General features: G+C 46.7%; 1 protein-coding gene across 1 annotated transcript in view; it reads left to right on the top strand.

Moving 5' to 3' along the window:
- Positions 1–537: 537 nt before the first annotated feature.
- LOC149334654 (galactosylceramide sulfotransferase-like) overlaps positions 538–18,836 on the top strand; it is a 123,622-nt gene continuing 105,323 nt past the window's right edge. Inside the window, exon 1 of the mRNA XM_089555277.1 lies at positions 538–657. Within this exon, the coding sequence (XP_089411403.1) occupies positions 641–657 (17 nt within the window). The 5' untranslated portion in view covers positions 538–640. The remainder of the gene's footprint in view (positions 658–18,836) is intronic.

Raw genomic sequence — 18,836 nt, forward strand, 5'->3', positions numbered from 1 at the left:
GAGGCCCGTGGGCTGTGCGAGGTCAGTGCATGTTAAAGAACCCCAGGTGGTCGAAATTTCCGGAGCCCTTCACTGCGGCGTCAATCATAGCCTGAGTTGCTTCGGGACGTTAAAACCCAATAAACCAAACCAAATGTGACCGCCACAGCCGGGATCAAACCCACGTCTTTCGAGTCAGCAGCCGAGCACCATAACGATTGAGCAACCACGGCGGCTCCCAATATGAACATATACCTACTCGCCCCACTGAACATTCTATGAGGAATGGGTTTGTTAGGCGCATGGTCCCAACGTCTCCACCGAGAAGAAAAAAATAGGAGGTAGGTAGAGCCTCAACGTCGTGGTCAATGGCCCGGCCAACCAGTCGCTATTGCAGGCTGTCGTGGAGACAAAGCTAGGTGTCGAAAGTAGCATCATTAGTATAGAGGAAGTGTGCGAAATTTGGTACGCAACCAAGAGGGTCTAGTGTAGAAGGAACGTAGTAAAATCGTAAGGACCCGCAGCCAAGCTAAGCGGTCGCCCTCTCACTGCGCAGCACGCAATCCGACTGGTGTGTGGGCTGCGTCATCGGCGTCTAGCGCTTCTCGCAGGCAGCGCCTCAGTGCTGTTGCTGCTGCTCGTCTCCGTCCTACGGGTCGCCATGGACGCTGGCGTCAGGTGAGCGGTGCTGCTATTATGTTTTTCACCAATACAAATCGATCTTTTTCAGAGAATAGCACACAAAGCAACTGGGGAAGGAAAGCGTGCCAAATGCATCTGCGTACTATCACGGTGGAAAGAAACGCGAACAGAGCGCAGCCGAGGCGCTTTTGCTACGGTAGGAGCAAAAAGATGCTAGCGTTGTCCGTGATGCATTCTAGAACGACTCGTACGTCTTTTTTCTTACCATTTAGGCAAAAGCGCAATCAAAAGAAATTCCAACAGCGCAGCGCCTAGGCGCAGCTTTATTCGCGTTTCTTTACATCGTGATAATGCATATGAAGTAAGATGGCCAGGAGACATCCTGGATAGCCACTCGGGCTGCGCGAGAGGAGTAGGGAGAGCACTCCGAGGAAGACTTTTCCGAGAGGCATGGAACTAATGAGCCTAATGAGTGCTCGGTTATTGGTGTCTAGCAGCTAAGGCATTGCGGAGGCTATGATATCGTAGCGGAGGCACCGGGAAAAATTTCAACACATTTAGTTCTTTAACGTGCTACTTAGTATCGCCCAGCACATGTCTGCTCGAGCATTTTTATTCCTTCATCGAAAAGGAAAAAAGATGGTGTTCGTAGAAACGCCAGTACGGCAACCTGAGTCTCACACCTCGAGTTTATTATCAGCGTACGAACGTCATCTTTGAGCATGATATGATGAAATACGTGGCGCTACCAAGATGCATGATCCAAATGCAAGGGAAAGAAATTACCTTTCTTTTCCGCAATAAACTGTTGTTGATAACTGCTATGTTGATGCAAACCACTTACCGGCGCTAACTGAAAGGACTGAAGACAACACAGACACATGCACATGTGTTTGCGTTCTTATCTTCCATCCTCTCTGCTAGCGCTGTTCAGTCATTTCCGGCAACATACACCAATCAGCCCGACTAACCACTCTTCTTGAAGCACTATGTTTGTGTGCCCTAAATGTCCGTGTTTTTCTCCGCTATGTATTTCTGTGTGCATTTTTCGGGTAACTGTTGGAAGAAACGTCGGCAAACCTGTGAGATGATGCATAATTCTGCAATGTATCTTAGGAAAATTTGTACCACATAGCTTGCACGTAGAAATGAAAAGAAACAGCAATAATATTAGGTCTTGTGTTTTGCTAATCAGAGCCTCGTTAACCTTGCTTTTCCCCCACGACCAGAAGTGCCTCGGCACGAGCCGTACTTCGCACACCTGAATCTTCTACCTCGCCTATGGATCTAGTACGCAGGAGACGCAGGCTGTTGGAACTGCACTGTAACCTCCTTTACCAGGGCACGCCACAACCCCTTCCCCCGTGAAAGTTTCTGAAATTGAATTGAGGTTGCGAAGAAACTGTTTTTCAGTTTCCTGCCTTTGATTCATTCCTGCACGCTTCTTTATGGATCAAGAGAGTCTTCGGCAAAGTTTTGCATGCTCCGGTCTAATGGAGAAGATGAGTAGGCAAATAACACAAAATGTTTTGAGCGATGCTTAAACACAGCAGCTGAAATTGTCGGTTATTCTGATGCCTACGACTGTTAATTCAATTATTATCTTGCCGAGTCAATTTTGCAGCGCTAGCTTATTAAAGAAAGGCCAGTCGGTTTCAGAGCGTTCGCGTGTGGTTTAGTGACACATCAAGGACCTTCGACGTGCGCATTTCCAGCGGCATCTTGAACACATTTTCAGTTTGACTCTTCGTAGTGTGTTTTATTTTTTATTCTACCATCTCAACTTCTTTCCTATAGCAGTTACGTTCTGTTTACTTTCTCAATTGATACTTTATCCTTAGGTTTAAACACGTATGCATACCTTGCATTATGTAGTCAACTTTCTTTTTCAATTCTATGTTCGATTCTTGTACCTCATGAGTCGTGTTTCATGTACACCTATTCATTTTTTTATCGTTTTTGTGCTTTCTTGTATGCTTTCATTCCAAATTAATTACAAACGACTTCTCTCTCGGTACCCATCTTCCCACTTTTGCACATTTTGCTGCCTCAATCATTTCGTTTCTTGACAATGAATCTCCTATGCCCGCTGTCTTCCTTGCGCGTTTCTTCCTCCTAGCCCCGCCGCGGTGGCTGAGTGGTTACGGCGCTTGGCTGCTGACCCGAAAGACGCGGGTTCGATCCCGACCGCGGCGGTCGAATTTCCATGGAAGAGAAATTCTAGAGGCCCGTGTACTGTGCAATGTCAGTGCACGTCAAAAAAGCCCGGGTGGTCGAAATTTCCGAAGCACTTCACTACGGCGTCCCTCATAGACTGAGTTGCTTTGGGACGTTAAACCCCAATAAACTAAACCAATCTTCCTCCTAGTTTCCGAACTTCATAATTTTATCTTGTTGAACAGAAATTAGTGTTATCCCACAGAGCTGTAGTGTGACGCGCATGTTCCTTCCTTTCGCACCATTCTTACGTTTCGCTCTTCCCTCCTGTATAAAGACATGTTTCTCTAAAGCCTCTCTGCTTCTTTCATCATCATCATCATCATCATTTATTAACCCTTAAGGGTTCCGTGGGGACATTACATAAGGGAGGGGGGGGGGTGATTCAAGTGTTCGACTGTCATACATAAGAAAAAGCAAAAAAGGAGAGAAAAAAAAAGAATAAAAACTAGAAAGAAAACTAGAAAAAGCAAAACAGTAAACAAATTATAAAGTCGGTCGAAGACAACGAGAAAAACAAGCAACATAGTAAATACATTAATATAATCAATCAAAAACTATGTGAAAAAAAAAACACAGAAATACACACCACAGTAATAAAACGTTTCCAATAAAGTGATCGTTTTGTAGCACACCGCAGCTGATACAGAGAAAGTTTTATTTTGTTTTTCTTGAAAATGGTCGATGGGTAGCTGTCTAAAGTTGGAAGGATTAGTTTCAACGACAATGTTTTCTGGCAAGTTATTCTAAAATTCGATCGCGCAAGGAAGAAACGATTTGTTGAATGCATTGGTGGAGCCCTGCAAGCGCTGTATGCTAAATGAATTATATAAGCGGCGAGATGATCGTACCGGACTGCGCAGAAGGTTTTCTCGAAGTGCTGGAAAATTAAAGTACAGTTTGTGGAACAGGCAGACGATTGAAATTTTTCGGCGAAGCGTTAATGATTTGAGACCGAGAGATGATTTCTTGACAGTAACATTGAGCCGAGGTTTGTACTGCGAGGTGATGAAACGTGCTGCCCGGTTCTGGATGGCCTCGAGTGAGTCAATGAGGTAGGCATGGTGCGGGTTCCATATTGTTGAGGCGTATTCTAGTTTTCTGCGAATATATGTTTCACATGCTAGTTCTCTGATGGTTGGGGGAGACATAGCAAGTGGTCTCCGGATGAATCCAAGTGACCTGGAAGCGCTAGTGCATAATTTCGTTATGTAATCTGCCCATGTTAGACTGGTCGTTATCTCGATGCCGAGGTACCTGCATGAATTAGTTTGAGACAAGGCTATTGAGTTCAGGGTGCATGAAAAATAAAGATTTGAGCGTTTGCGTGAAATGTGCATGAATTTACATTTTGAAACATTCAGGTGCATTAACCAGTCGGAGCATCACTTCTGGATTCTGCTGAGGTCTTTCTGTAATATTTTCTGCATTGTATCTGTATTGAGTTTTTTCTTTGTTTCTTGCCTTGTCGCAACATATACGTATTTTTTGTCCCCTTGTAGCGCCTAGCCTCTCTTTCCTGCCACGTTGTAAGAAGATGGCGCCACCCAGCGTCGGTTGTAAGGCAGAAGACGAAAAAGCGCGAGGAGCGCGTGCGGCGGGGTATGGCGGAACAGGTGGAAGAGGATTACGTGGCAGAGAAGAGCCCGTTGGGCGACGGACGTGGACGAGTTCGGCTGGCTCCCGGAGTTCCGGGCTTGGGCCTCAGCCACAGACGTCCGGGCCACCAGACCTGGGCATCCGTCGTCGAGAGCCTCAGCCACCAGGAATTTGTGAGGAAATGGAAGATTGCAGGTTGAATTTACACATACACTAAGGGTATAAGAAATAAACCAGGCGGCTTTTATAGGAAAGGAAACTCTAATTTCGGTATTGGCGTGAAAAAACGAAAGACAAGAGAGCAACGCAACAGGAGGAAAAAACACGCGGGAGAACAGAAGCAAATCCTCGCGAAAAATACAGAAACAAAAAGAAAGTCAAAAAGGAAAGGCACACTACTCTCTCACACGAGCATCGAGTGGGGAGGACTGGCTGGGTGTCGGGCAGTCTTTAGGCGCTCCTTGGGCGTCCCAGTGCCGACGCACAGTTGCCGGCGTTTCCCACGTTGGCCTTCTACGCTGCCACAGCGTCAGCGTCTGTGGGCTTCCAGCACGGTTCCCAGGTCAGGTAGCCCGGGTAGGCCACGTAGGAGCCAGAGGCGGCCCGTGTGGAGCAGCTGACGGATGGACGGAAAAGAGTGGCGCCTGGGCCTGGTGGCTGAGGCTCTCGACGACGGATGTCCAGGTCTAATGGCCCGGACGTCTGCGGCTGAGGCCCAAGCCCGGAACTCGGGTAGCCAGCAGAACTCGCCCACGTCCGTCGCCCAACGGGCTCTTCTCTTCTCTGCCACGTAATCCTCTTCCACCTGTTCCGCCGTACCCCGCCGCACGCGCTCCTCGTGCTTTTTCGTCTTCTGCCTGACAACCGACGCTGGGTGGCGCTATCTCCTTACACACGTCTACATGGCACCTTTGGTGTTCGCTCTGCTGCTTGCATCTTTTTCCCTCTTCATCTGCTTGTCTCTTTCAGTCACTGCCATCATCTTATATCTTCTGGAGATTCCTTCTTAGTGACCGTAACTATTAAGTGCGGCAATTTTCTTTTCCAGCCAAACTTTTTCTTCTCTTTTTCCTTTCATGATATCCTTGCACTCTTGGTGTGCTGTGCCTTTTTTTAAAATCGCATTTTTTTAAATTGTACGATCTTGGAGTTTGTATTGCAGTTGTCGTGTGTTATGAGTTCGAGTATTTTCCACGAAGTCACCTTTGGGACCTGTTTGCCGAGTAGCGTGAGTTGTAACAGGCCGTCAGTTTCATTTTGGTATCTTGGTCGATTCATCAGGAGAGTTCCGACTTTTCTGCTGAAGGTTGAAATCCGACTTTATGTAAGCGATCGACTATATTGTCTATGCCTTTCTGGAGGGTCGTTCAACGTCCCCTGCACATCCGGTTTCGCACCACATGGTAATGTCGTCGGCGTAGAATGTGTGATCAAGGTTGGTAATTGTGTATAGCTGCCTGTATATAGCTGTCATACACAGATTCAAGAGGGTGGAAAATATAATCGATCTTTGAGGTGCTCCACGACACAAGATGTGACCCTAACATGTACTATTTCATACGCAGTTTCCCCCGAAGATTGGACAACCCGCTTCGAGGCAGCGCAGTCTCTCGTCTTTCCTGTCAACGTTACCCCTGGAACACCTCAAGGATTCATTATATCTCCCACCCTGTTTAATCAGTGTATGGCAGCTCTATTCAGGCAGCTTTCCGCAATACAAGAAACAACACAGCTCGTCACTGCACTCGTGTATAGCTGACTTCTTTACACCGCCCCGTATCTAACGCATTACACCAACACAAACGAGAAAACTTGATTCTTCACTCAACACCTATCACAAGGCAGTTCTGGGTGTACCCATAGGCATCACAAATCAGAACTTCAACGAACTAGTCAGCTTTCTCATTCTCGCCAAACCAACAAAACAAATAGAGCCAGGGGAGGAGCGCGCTTGCCTTGTACGCAGCAGGGATGCGACATTCGAGGAGGCATCACCCCTCTCAGCCTTACAACCGTTAGCCAGCGCCCTCGGCGACCGCGTGACGTTGCACTTCCGAACATGCCAAAAATCATGACGCCCCACCTCCGTGACAGTCGACTTCCAGCGCATGGAAACCACCACCGCAGAGACAGCACATGTATAACGAGATGCACGGACGCCATACGGTTTAAAATGGGGTCATACGCGTAAGCAATATATGCACCCGGACAGACAGGCACCCATCTCCCGCACAGCTGGGCCATCTTCAAATGCACCCAACATAACCGCTATAGAATATCACGCGATAATATACGCCATACAGGAAGCGCCTTTACTCAGCGAACACTAGACCACTGCCATCAACATCTATACCGACCCCAGCAAAGCCATCCGCAATATACAATACAAAGAATAGGTTGGGGCATGATCTGAGGCTAAAAAACAGCGCGAACGGGGACGAAGCAGAGAGAGGGACACGACGCTGACTAACAACCAAGTTTTATTGCACGTTCACAGGTTAAATACCTCTCGTTCGTGCAAAAAAGGAAGGAAAAAGAAGAAAAAAAAGAAAGAGGGAAGGCGTGATAGACGAAAAACCACGTGGCATGAGATTATGCATTCATACATAGATAGTCAATTTCGCTGTCGCGAAGTGAAATGGAAGGGATGCTGACGCACTCTTCACCATTTTGCCGAATGTTGATGGCTTCTTCAATTTCTCTCGTCCGTTGGTCTGGGTAGGTAGATATGATTGTGGTGTTGCCAAGTTGGGGAGCACATTCATGCTCTCGGCAATGTCTTGCCAGTTCACTGCTGATGGCGCCTTTCAAAGATCTTTTATGCTCTTGCAGCCTTTCATTTAAACAGCGCCCTGCTTGGCCGATGTAGGTGTGCCCGCATGACAGTGGTATCTGATAGACGATGTTTTTAATGCATTTCACGTGCATGTTCTTGTGCTTCTTTTGGCACTGCTTCCTTCCCGTTCGCTCACTATTTACCTTGGCACACATGCTCACATCAGCACTTTTACGCCAACGTTTTCGCCTACCTTCTTGAGGTTGTGTGAAAAGCCATGAATGTACGGAATTACTGCATACGGCTTCCTTTCTTGTTATGTGGCCTTGATCTTTTTCCTGCCTCTAAGCTCTTGCAGTACTCCTTCTGCGACACTGGACAGTAGCTGCGTCGGGTAACCTGCTGCTTCCAGCCGACAAATTTGGGCGTCGAAACTAGCTTGCACATCATGGTGGCAAGATCTTGTCAATGCGGCTTTCATTGCTGCTTTCACTATTCCCCGTTTGATGATCTTGGAGTGGGCTGAGGTGTAAGGAAGCAGTCCCTTTTTGCTTCGTGGTCCGTACCGCCAACAAACATGACTGTCTAAAAAGGTTAGTGTCAAGTCAAGGAATCACAGAACGTTGTTTTCTGGGAGTTCGCTCGTTATTTCTAGTCCTTTTAGTTCTTCTTTGAAAACGTCAATGATTTGGCCAACATGCTGTTGCTGTAGTGCTCTCTCGTCCTCTTTATAAAGAATTAGATAGTCATCTACATAACGGAACACCTTAATGATGCTTGTGACTTGAATAGCAGTCATAAGACTTCTGTCAGTACGCGCCAGAAACAAATCACTCAGAATGGGGGCGAGCGAAGACCCGATGCATATCCCCTCCCGCTGAATGTAAAAACTACCCTTATGACTGATGATAGTGGATTGTAAGTAGCTCGTTAATAATTCCATAAAATTTCCTTTCGACAAGCCGCAAGAGTTCTGAAATTTCACCACGCCAATAATCTCATGCCACGTGGTTTTTCGTCTATCACGCCTGCCCTCTTTCTCTTTTTTTCTTCTTTTTCCTTCCTTTTTTGCACGAACGAGAGGTATTTAACCTGTGAACGTGCAATAAAACTTGGTTGTTAGTCAGCGTCGTGTCCCTCTCTCTGCTTCGTCCCCGTTTGCGCTGTTTTTTAGCCTCAGATCATGCACCAACCAGCCCAAATTTCCACCCTTTTGAGGTTGGGGCAACCGAAAAGGAAATAAAAATAAACAGCCGGGGGAGCGGGCCCGGGGAGACTGCCCTGATCTCCCCTGGGAAGTAGCGGAGAGGATGGGCAAATGGATGGGAAGAATGGTTGTAGGGAATAGGTTGGGACAAAGGCTGGGAATGGGGACAGCGAGGTTTTTGTTCATATCCTTCGATTGTCTCGACTCCATTGCTGGCCGGCCTGGCCAGGACAGAGAGAGCATCGAGATTGTCCAATGATGCGGCCCCACTCACGGGATGCCCGACCACCCACCATACGCAACGGGCTCCGACCGTAGGAGCCAGGAAAACCTAACACGGGTTCAGTAGCTACCTGGGGCTCCTCCACGACACTAGGAGGCTTTTCCAATCTGCCGGCTACTCGCCATCGAGTGCTTTTCGCGGTTTTTCAGACTCCGGAAGTATGTGTGATAGTCCCGGCCAGTGGAGGTCCAGAACGTCAACGGCCTCGCGGCCTCAGAACTGGTCGCTCCGGGGGGACCCATCTGTGTTTCCTACCATCCATCCATTCACTTATTTCCTCCCCTAGCTTGCTCTTCTCCTACTGAGGAGAGAGTGTTCAAGGCCGGGCGACCGGGCCACTAACCAAGAACGTGGCTTAGGGTGAGATGACCCGGGCCTACTCCACCGGTACTCCACAACATCGACGGTTTTTGCCAGACTCTTCCGAGGTCGTACTAGGCCCCCATTCCCCGGCGTCCCGCAAGGCGGTTAAGCCTGCGGCCGGCCGTGAGGCCGCTTCCCCGACGCGCCGTGTCCTCAGAGCCTGGCCACTATGAACTCCCGCGCGGACCTGGTTTTTCCGTAACCAGAAACCGACGCGTCGGTAGCCAGACTTGCACGCCCCCGCGTGCGGAGGAAGGTAGCATGTATTTTAAAACCTTTTGATCTTTGGACATGCCTTCCGGGCCGGATTTCGTGGGTCCAACCTGAGTATAAACCCAGGCCTGCCTCCGCTCAGGCATCGGACCTTACGCGCGCGACTGGCCCTCACAGTCGCCTGGGAGTCGCACCCACTGCCATGGGGTTTTGCATCCCCAGAGGATGGGTCCCGGCCGTCCCATCCCCACCGCTGGCGTTGCACCGAAACAAAACCTAGCAGCCGAAACCGCACCGGTCCGTATTCGGTGGCGAGCGGGGCCACGGGCAGGCCGCACAGTCGGATTGCCTCCCAAATACAGACTACTGGAAGCCAACCTACATGCCATTCTAGTAGAATTTTATAACAGACTCCCGAACATTAAAATCAGTCTACTTTCGACAGGCCGTCATGCTGGGATCGATAGAAATGAGTTGGTTCATCAACGGCCTTGAGACATCAACGTCCTGGTGCCTTCAATCCCATGGCCAAATACAACCTCAGTGGAAGACGTCCCAGCAAAGAGCAAATAGCTGAACACTACCAGAACGCCAGGGAAAATTGCACAATTTTACCTCAGAGAAAGGAGAACACAGGACGAACTCCGACTCGCAACTACAGGTTTTATTCTTATACCTTCATGTATATAGCAACACGCAAGAAAGACATGGAAACATAAACCAAAGAAACACATCAGAAAAACGTCACACATACCTGCGCATCCCCCCCCCCCTATCTCAAGCGCTATCGAGAAAAGCAATCTCCATATCACACAGACAAATAGTAGGTTTGCTTATGCAGTTCTGTTGATCTTTTACGTTGTGGTACGCGTCTATCACTTCGCGGGTTGCCTAATCATCGAGGGTTTATAACACGCCTGTGTAATGAAACAATGTACTGCACATTTTCTTGTTCGTTTTCATTACTTAACACCCTAGACAATGCTTCACCAGATGAGACTGGTCATTACAATTCCGTAAATTATTCCTGTCTTCCTGGACGCACTTCTGCCTTAAGTACAAACCCGCGGCCTTAAAGCCGGCGAATGCACCATGTAACGCCGCCAAATCGTTGCCAGTACATGACAGGCAGCATTACACTGGCTTCAGCAGCAGCGATGACGACGTCGTTTAGTGTCGATGCTGCCGCGTCGTGTCAAGGAAAGGAGTCTACGTGTATCGCCAATGAGGAACCGTGATTCCTAGGCTGCAGTATTCGGAGGAAAAAATAGATAGCTAATTGAAGCGCGTTTTTCAGCAAGCTGCGATGAGTGCTGAAGCCGAGATGCCGCAAACCTCTGCTTTCCCGGCCTGCCCCTATTTTTCATTGTTTTTGTTCTTATCTTGAGAGGATCATTATAGGGATTGAAAGGGTCACGAGGGACGCCCGGTTTCCTTCGTGCGTAGTGCGATCACTCACTGGTTCGCTACTCTGGCAGAAAAGGTGAGTGGCCTGAAGCAGTACTCGGAAGAAACTAGTGAACGCCGCACTCAACCATGTGAGCAAGGGGCGACTGCGCCAGGACAGCGAGTGCGCGCCCTCGAAGCAGAAATGAAACATCAACAGCGAAAAGGTCCGCACGTGCGTGCTCGCCATGCACAGGTGAGAGAAGTGCCAGGAGCCAGGAGACTGCTCGAGGGAAGCCGTACAGTGGGATGCATGACACCGGCCAACCGCGGTGGTACCACTTACCCTCTGCACTGACAATTCAGCTTCAACCTGTTCGGTATTGCGTGCTCGATCTGCGACCGACTCTCAAAAATGCTGCGAATTTTAGTGGTCACAATGCGCTTCACAATCGAAGAAAACGACGGAACCATGTCAGAAATACAAGGCGTTCTGTCGTGTTGTAACGCAGACTTTTCTTTGATTTTGAAGTAGTTTTTCGTTGCATTTAGTTGTTTTCCTGTAGTAATTACGCTGTAGCATGTGGTACAGGTTTTTTTCTCGTAACTATGAAAATTTATGTTCTTTCTACAACTTCGTCAACAAAATGTTAGACATCACTGCTGTGGCCCGCACTGGGAGAATGCGAAAGCATTGACGCCCCCACGGCACTCGTCTTCATACATACATACATACATACATACATACATACATACATACATACATACATACATACATACATACATACATACATACATACATACATACATACATACATACATACATACATACATACATACATACATACATACATACATACATACATACATACATACATACATACATACATACATACATACATACATACATACATACGAGGGGCGTTCAATAAAGATTTTCCCTGACTCACTTCTACTTATTGCAGGATGCTGAAACTGCGCATGTGTAATTACTTATGTCCCTATAGGTCACGTGCTAATATGCAACGCTTAACTAATAACGGTCTTCCTTACACATGTGCTGAAGTGGTGTGAGGTGTGATAATGGATGCAGTGGAATACAAAGCAGTCATCAAGTTCCTGTACTTGAAAGGTCGCACTCCAAGGGAGATTTTCGATGATACAAAACAAGTTTATGGGGAGGATTGCCCATCATATGGTGTAGTAAAGAACTGGCATCGTCAATTGAAATGTGGTCGGACTTTGGTGGAAACAGCTCCGATTGCAGGGCGACCTCACTCCATTATCGATGAACACACCATCCAGCAAGTAGAGGCCGCCATTTTAGAAATTCGCCGCGTAACCGTTCGAGCCCTAGCCCAAAATATCAAGATGTGTGGGGTCCGTGGAAAAAATCATTCAGAACCATCTTCGCATGCGTAAGGTATCCTCTCACTGGGTTCCCCGGCTGCTCACACCTTTCCGAAAGCAGGAACGAGTCGAATGCTCCCAGGCTCTTTTGACCATATGCCATGGAAACCAGGAGGACTTTTTCAACAGACTGATTGCACAGTATGAAAGCTGAGTCCATTACTATGATCCGGAGACTAGTGTCCAGTCGGTGCAATCGAAGCACTTGGACTCACTGCCTGCAAAGAAGGCACGCGCCCAGCCCTCGGCGGGCAATGTGATGCTCAGTCTTTTGGGACCAGCACGGAGTAGTCTTGATGGATTTCCTAGCAAATGAAGCCACGATTACTGGGGCATACTATGCTTCACTGCGGCGAAAATTGCGGGAGTCCATCAAAAGCAAGAGACGTGGCATGCTCACCAAACGTGTCCGCCTTCTGAAAGACAATGCCTCAGATCACAACTCTCATGTTGCCCAGATGGAAGCACGCTGCTGCGGCTTTGAAATTCTACCGCATCCCCCTTATTCACCCGACCTCGCACCATCGGACTGCCTCCTCTTTCGAACAATGAAGTCATATTTGAAGGGCAAGCATTTTCCAGATGATGAGACTCTGATTTCCGAAGTCACAACATGGCTTTTGGAGCTACGTGTTCACTTCTACAAGCAAGGTGTTTACAGATGCATAAAAATGGGAAAAGTGTGTGTCCCTGGGTGGCACCTATGTACAGAAGGACTAATAAATCTGCAAAGTTTCGTTGCTCTCCGTCTAAAGGAAGTGGGTCAGGGGAAATCTTTATTGAACGACCCTCGTACATACATACATACATACATGCATACATACATACATACATACATACATACATACATACATACATACATACATACATACATACATACATACATACATACATACATACATACATACATACATACATACATACATACATACATACATACATACATACATACATACATACAAGGCCGCCGCGGTGGCTCAGTGGTTATGGTGCTCGGCTGCTGACCCGAAAGACGCGGGTTCGATCCCGGCCGCGGCGGCCGAATTTCTTTGGAGGAGAAATTCTAGAGACCCGTGTACTGTGCGATGTCAATGCACGTAAAAGAACCCCAGGTGGTCGAAATTTCCGGAGCCCTCCACTACGGCGTCTCTCATAGCCTTAGTCGCTTTGGGACGTTAAACCCCATAAACCAAACCAAACCATACATACATACATACATACATACATACATACATACATACATACATACATACATACATACATACATACATACATACATACATACATACATGCATACATACATGCATGCATACATACATACACACACGCACACACGCACACACACACACACATACATACATACATATTTTATTTTTCCAGAAATTGGGAAGGTCTCTTGAACTAAAAGTTGTGAGCTTGACCAGGCCCAGGAGACCCAATACATGGCAATAGCGTGTGTTTACAAAAAAATAGATAAATAAACATTCACCCCAAAAGTTCACAAACGAAATTGATCTATACAATTTCTATAGAATACACATAGCATTTAGCATACATGACGCATGTCACAAAAAGAGATCTCACACAAAGCAAAACAACAAAGGAATGAGGACATCAATGTGCGATTCAATACGAAATATCGCTAAGAGAGCAAAAATAGCAGTAGAAATGATATATCAGCACAATAGGAATGCAGCTGCTTGACACTGTATTCATGAATAGAATAGCATTTGTTGAGCGCAACAGGAAGGTTACGGGTCAAGCACTGATATTTGTAGAAAGTGCGAAAGCGCGGGATCGCCCATTTGTCGGTGTTTCTTGTGTTTATGTTTGAATTTGCAATGCGCTGTTTTAAAGAGGCCAACGAAGCTATAGTGCTTTTTAGTTTTGGGGAGCACTAGCAGGCTTCCTGCAATAAAGAGAATTTCTATGGGTTAGCAAGGTATGTTGCTGGGCGAGTTGGTTGGGGAACATCTTGAGAACAAACAGCGCTTACAGACAAAGGACCAGAACAAGAAGGACACACAACTGCGCTGACTTACAACTTTTATTTGGGAAGGGAGCCGATCCGCACCTTTTATACAGAACTGGAGGGAGTGAAGCGCATGCGCAAAGATCAGGAAAGTGGGAGCACGGAAAGTGCCAACACATAGACCAAGTATTTTTATCGTCACTGAAAACCAATAACACAGCAAAAAAACAAGCGAGAAAAGCAGGGGAGACAATGGCAGGGAGCGTTAAGAAACAATTCTAAAAAATCTAAAAGATCCTGAAGAAGCCAACAACCAACACGGCTAAACGAATGACGATGAAAGGTGACAAAGATAAAGGCACTAAAAACTGAACAGACTGAAGCATAAAAGGTGCAGGAAAAGCCTGCGGAAGATGCAAAAAATCGGCACGGCTGAAAGATGACGGAATTAAAAGCGTTAAAACAGATAAAAGCAAAAACCTGAGAAGCCGATGAGTATAAAAACAAGCAGGAAAGGTGGTCACTAAAAAAATGAAATTGAACAGACAACAGATCTCTAAAAACAAGCAATGAATCGTAAAAACGTGTGGGCGATAAAACCTAAGGTGAGAACAGAAAACTTTTTACAGAAATGTTTAGGATAAAAAAACACGGGAAAACCAAAAGAATGCGCTGTATCAAATCGAAGCAGAGAGGAATGAACACTCTTTGTCTAACAGGGCAACTGACGGCGTGCTAACGCACTCATCTTTTAGCTTGATAATAGTGGCTGCTTCAATGATTTCGCGGGTCAGTTGATTTGAGTTTTTTGCCAGAATATCTGTTTCCTTGAAAGTGGGGGAGATGCGACGGCAAGGACTGCAATCACGGCAGTGGATGGCCAAATTGCCGGACCTTTTATCCTCAGCAGTAGCTTTATGCTCTAGTAACCGCTTGTTAATACATCGGCCTGTTTGGCCGATGTACTTCCTGCCGCAGGGTAAAGGTATCGAATAGACAACGCCCGATGCGCAAGCAACAAACGGATCCCGATGCTTAATTGTGCAGTCTGGAATTTTTTCCCCAGAGCCATTGACCCTTCTGCAGAGTCTAGAAAGACGGTGAGGAGCAGAGAAAATAACGTCTACCCCTGCCCTTTTTCCAATTCTTTTTAGGTTGTGGGACACTTGGTGGATGTAGGGTATTACAGCTACATTTTTATTGCGACTCTGCCCTTCCCCTGCGGTTAGGTTCTTTCCTTGCCTCGTTTTCAACATTTTCTGAGCAACTGAGGACAGGAGTAAGGCCGGGTACCCAGAGCTGAGAAGCCTCTGCGCTTGGTTAAAGAAACTGCTCTCGATACTGTGCTCGCAGGACTTTATTAAAGCATTATTGAAGGTGGCCTGGACTATGTTTCGTTTCACCAATTTCGAATGGGCTGACTCATACGGTAAGAGTGGCTTATTGGCCCTTGGTTCGAAGGTCCAGCATACGTGATCGGGCGAGAAGTGCAGCTTAAGTTCAAGAAACCGAAGACAGCTATTTTCCGGAACTTCATGCGTTAATACGAGGGGATGAAAAGACTCTCTAAAAATGGCTAGTACATTGGAAACTTCGGTCATGAAAGCATTGCCTGGACACTCGAGAAAAATTAGATAATCATCGACATATCTGAATATCTTTAGCACCGGCGAATTTGCAATTTTTTTGCTTACTTCTCTGTCAAGCATGGCCAAGAAGAGGTCGCTCAGTATAGGGGCGATGCACGACCCAATACATATGCCCTGCTTTTGGATAAAAAGAGATTCATTCCACTCAGCATAAGTAGACCTCAGGTAAACAGACAATAATTCTAAAAAGCCACTAGCAGAAACGCCGCAAGCATTTTGAAAAGCCACAATTCCATGCTTGTCGATGCAATCATTTACACAATGGAGCAGATCGTCATGCGGAATAGAATAGTAGAGATCTTTCACGTCAACGGAGAAACCTAGGTAGGCCCTGCTTCTATATTCTCGCAAGAAGTTAATGGTTTCATTTGAGTTTTTTACTAGGAACGGGTCTTCTACTGCGAGAACGCTGAGATTGGCTTGAAGAAAGTTAGCAACCAATTTTTGCCATGTGTCATTCTCTGAAACGATTACACGGAGCGGGCACTCGGGTTTATGTGTTTTTGCAGTAAGTCAGTTGCCCCGTCAGTTGCCCTGTTAGACAAAGAGTGTTCATTCCTCTCTGCTTCGATTTGATACAGCGCATTCTTTTGGTTTTCCCGTGTTTTTTTATCCTAAACATTTCTGTAAAAAGTTTTCTGTTCTCACCTTAGGTTTTATCGCCCACACGTTTTTACGATTCATTGCTTGTTTTTAGAGATCTGTTGTCTGTTCAATTTCATTTTTTTAGTGACCACCTTTCCTGCTTGTTTTTATACTCATCGGCTTCTCAGGTTTTTGCTTTTATCTGTTTTAACGCTTTTAATTCCGTCATCTTTCAGCCGTGCCGATTTTTTGCATCTTCCGCAGGCTTTTCCTGCACCTTTTATGCTTCAGTCTGTTCAGTTTTTAGTGCCTTTATCTTTGTCACCTTTCATCGTCATTCGTTTAGCCGTGTTGGTTGTTGGCTTCTTCAGGATCTTTTAGATTTTTTAGAATTGTTTCTTAACGCTCCCTGCCATTGTCTCCCCTGCTTTTCTCGCTTGTTTTTTTGCTGTGTTATTGGTTATCAGTGACGATAAAAATACTTGGTCTATGTGTTGGCACTTTCCGTGCTCCCACTTTCCTGATCTTTGCGCATGCGCTTCACTCCCTCCAGTTCTGTATAAAAGGTGCGGATCGGCTCCCTTCCCAAATAAAAGTTGTAAGTCAGCGCAGTTGTGTGTCCTTCTTGTTCTGGTCCTTTGTCTGTAAGCGCTGTTTGTTCTCAAGATGTTCCCCAACCAACTCGCCCAGCAACATACCTTGCTAAAGTTCATTTCTAATACAAGGGGCTCTTTCTTCCCGTTCTGTGTCGATCCGTGCCATCTTGTCTCGTTGATTTCGTCCGCTGCCTGCAAGGCTAGGATTCTGGGATTCTGCGTGCGACACCAGATCTTACCGCCTGATGTTCTGAGTCTGTTCGGCGGTCTTCGACCCTCGGCCGGCCATGGAAACCGGATTTGCAAGATCTTGCGCTCCGAATGGCAGCACCAAGCCCGTCTTCTCCGGCAACATCTTCATCTTCTGCTTGCGCCCCCGTCAACACCCATCTCGTGGACTAAGTGGCGCGAGTTTTCGCGCATCGTCGATAGCACTACTGAGTTCTTGTGGCAGCGTGCGCTCCCAAGTCTCCGGACGTTAGTTCCAAAGAAGCAAGCACCGGCCGGCAATCGTGTTCATCTTTTAGGAGGTGCCAACAACATTCCCAAAGAAATCCAGCAGCTGCTCCAGTGTGGGCCCAAGTTCGCCATCGAACCAAGCCCCTCAGCCTCGGAATTACTCACCATGGTCAGGCAAGTCTCAAGGGCAGCTCCTGCAGCTGATATAGATCGTTGCGTCTCCGAAGGCGTTGACGTACTTAACCGCCACAGTCGTACCAGCAAAAAGCCCCCTCTTGGGAAGACTGTCGCGTACATGAAAAACAACAACTTGTCCCTGCTAACCGCTGACAAGGAAGGGGGTTTTGTTTTACTGCCGAAGGATGTCTATTGTGAAAAAGCATCGTCCGCACTCAATTCCTGTTTTGACAAATGTCATAACGTAGCCTTGACAAAAGTTAAGAGCACAGCAAGAAAGTTGTGCCAACGGTTGAACCTCGATAAACTTTCCCGCTCGATAACGGATAGCAGAAAAATGTCCCTCAGCTTATTTTTTACTGCAAAAACACATAAACCCGAGTACCCGCTCCGTGTAATCGTTTCAGAGAATGACACATGGCAAAAATTGGTTGCTAACTTTCTTCAAGCCAATCTCAGCGTTCTCGCAGTAGAAGACCCGTTCCTAGTAAAAAACTCAAATGAAACCATTAACTTCTTGCGAGAATATAGAAGCAGGGCCTACCTAGGTTTCTCCGTTGACGTGAAAGATCTCTACTATTCTATTCCGCATGACGATCTGCTCCATTGTGTAAATGATTGCATCGACAAGCATGGAATTGTGGCTTTTCAAAATGCTTGCGGCGTTTCTGCTAGTGGCTTTTTAGAATTATTGTCTGTTTACCTGAGGTCTACTTATGCTGAGTGGAATGAATCTCTTTTTATCCAAAAGCAGGGCATATGTATTGGGTCGTGCATCGCCCCTATACTGAGCGACCTCTTCTTGGCCATGCTTGACAGAGAAGTAAGCAAAAAAATTGCAAATTCGCCGGTGCTAAAGATATTCAGATATGTCGATGATTATCTAATTTTTCTCGAGTGTCCAGGCAATGCTTTCATGACCGAAGTTTCCAATGTACTAGCCATTTTTAGAGAGTCTTTTCATCCCCTCGTATTAACGCATGAAGTTCCGGAAAATAGCTGTCTTCGGTTTCTTGAACTTAAGCTGCACTTCTCGCCCGATCACGTATGCTGGACCTTCGAACCAAGGGCCAATAAGCCACTCTTACCGTATGAGTCAGCCCATTCGAAATTGGTGAAACGAAACATAGTCCAGGCCACCTTCAATAATGCTTTAATAAAGTCCTGCGAGCACAGTATCGAGAGCAGTTTCTTTAACCAAGCGCAGAGGCTTCTCAGCTCTGGGTACCCGGCCTTACTCCTGTCCTCAGTTGCTCAGAAAATGTTGAAAACGAGGCAAGGAAAGAACCTAACCGCAGGGGAAGGGCAGAGTCGCAATAAAAA

Source organism: Amblyomma mixtum, chromosome 8 (assembly GCF_055824585.1).
Source record: "Amblyomma mixtum isolate Tamu chromosome 8, ASM5582458v1, whole genome shotgun sequence".
In the NCBI taxonomy this organism is placed as follows: domain Eukaryota; kingdom Metazoa; phylum Arthropoda; class Arachnida; order Ixodida; family Ixodidae; genus Amblyomma; species Amblyomma mixtum.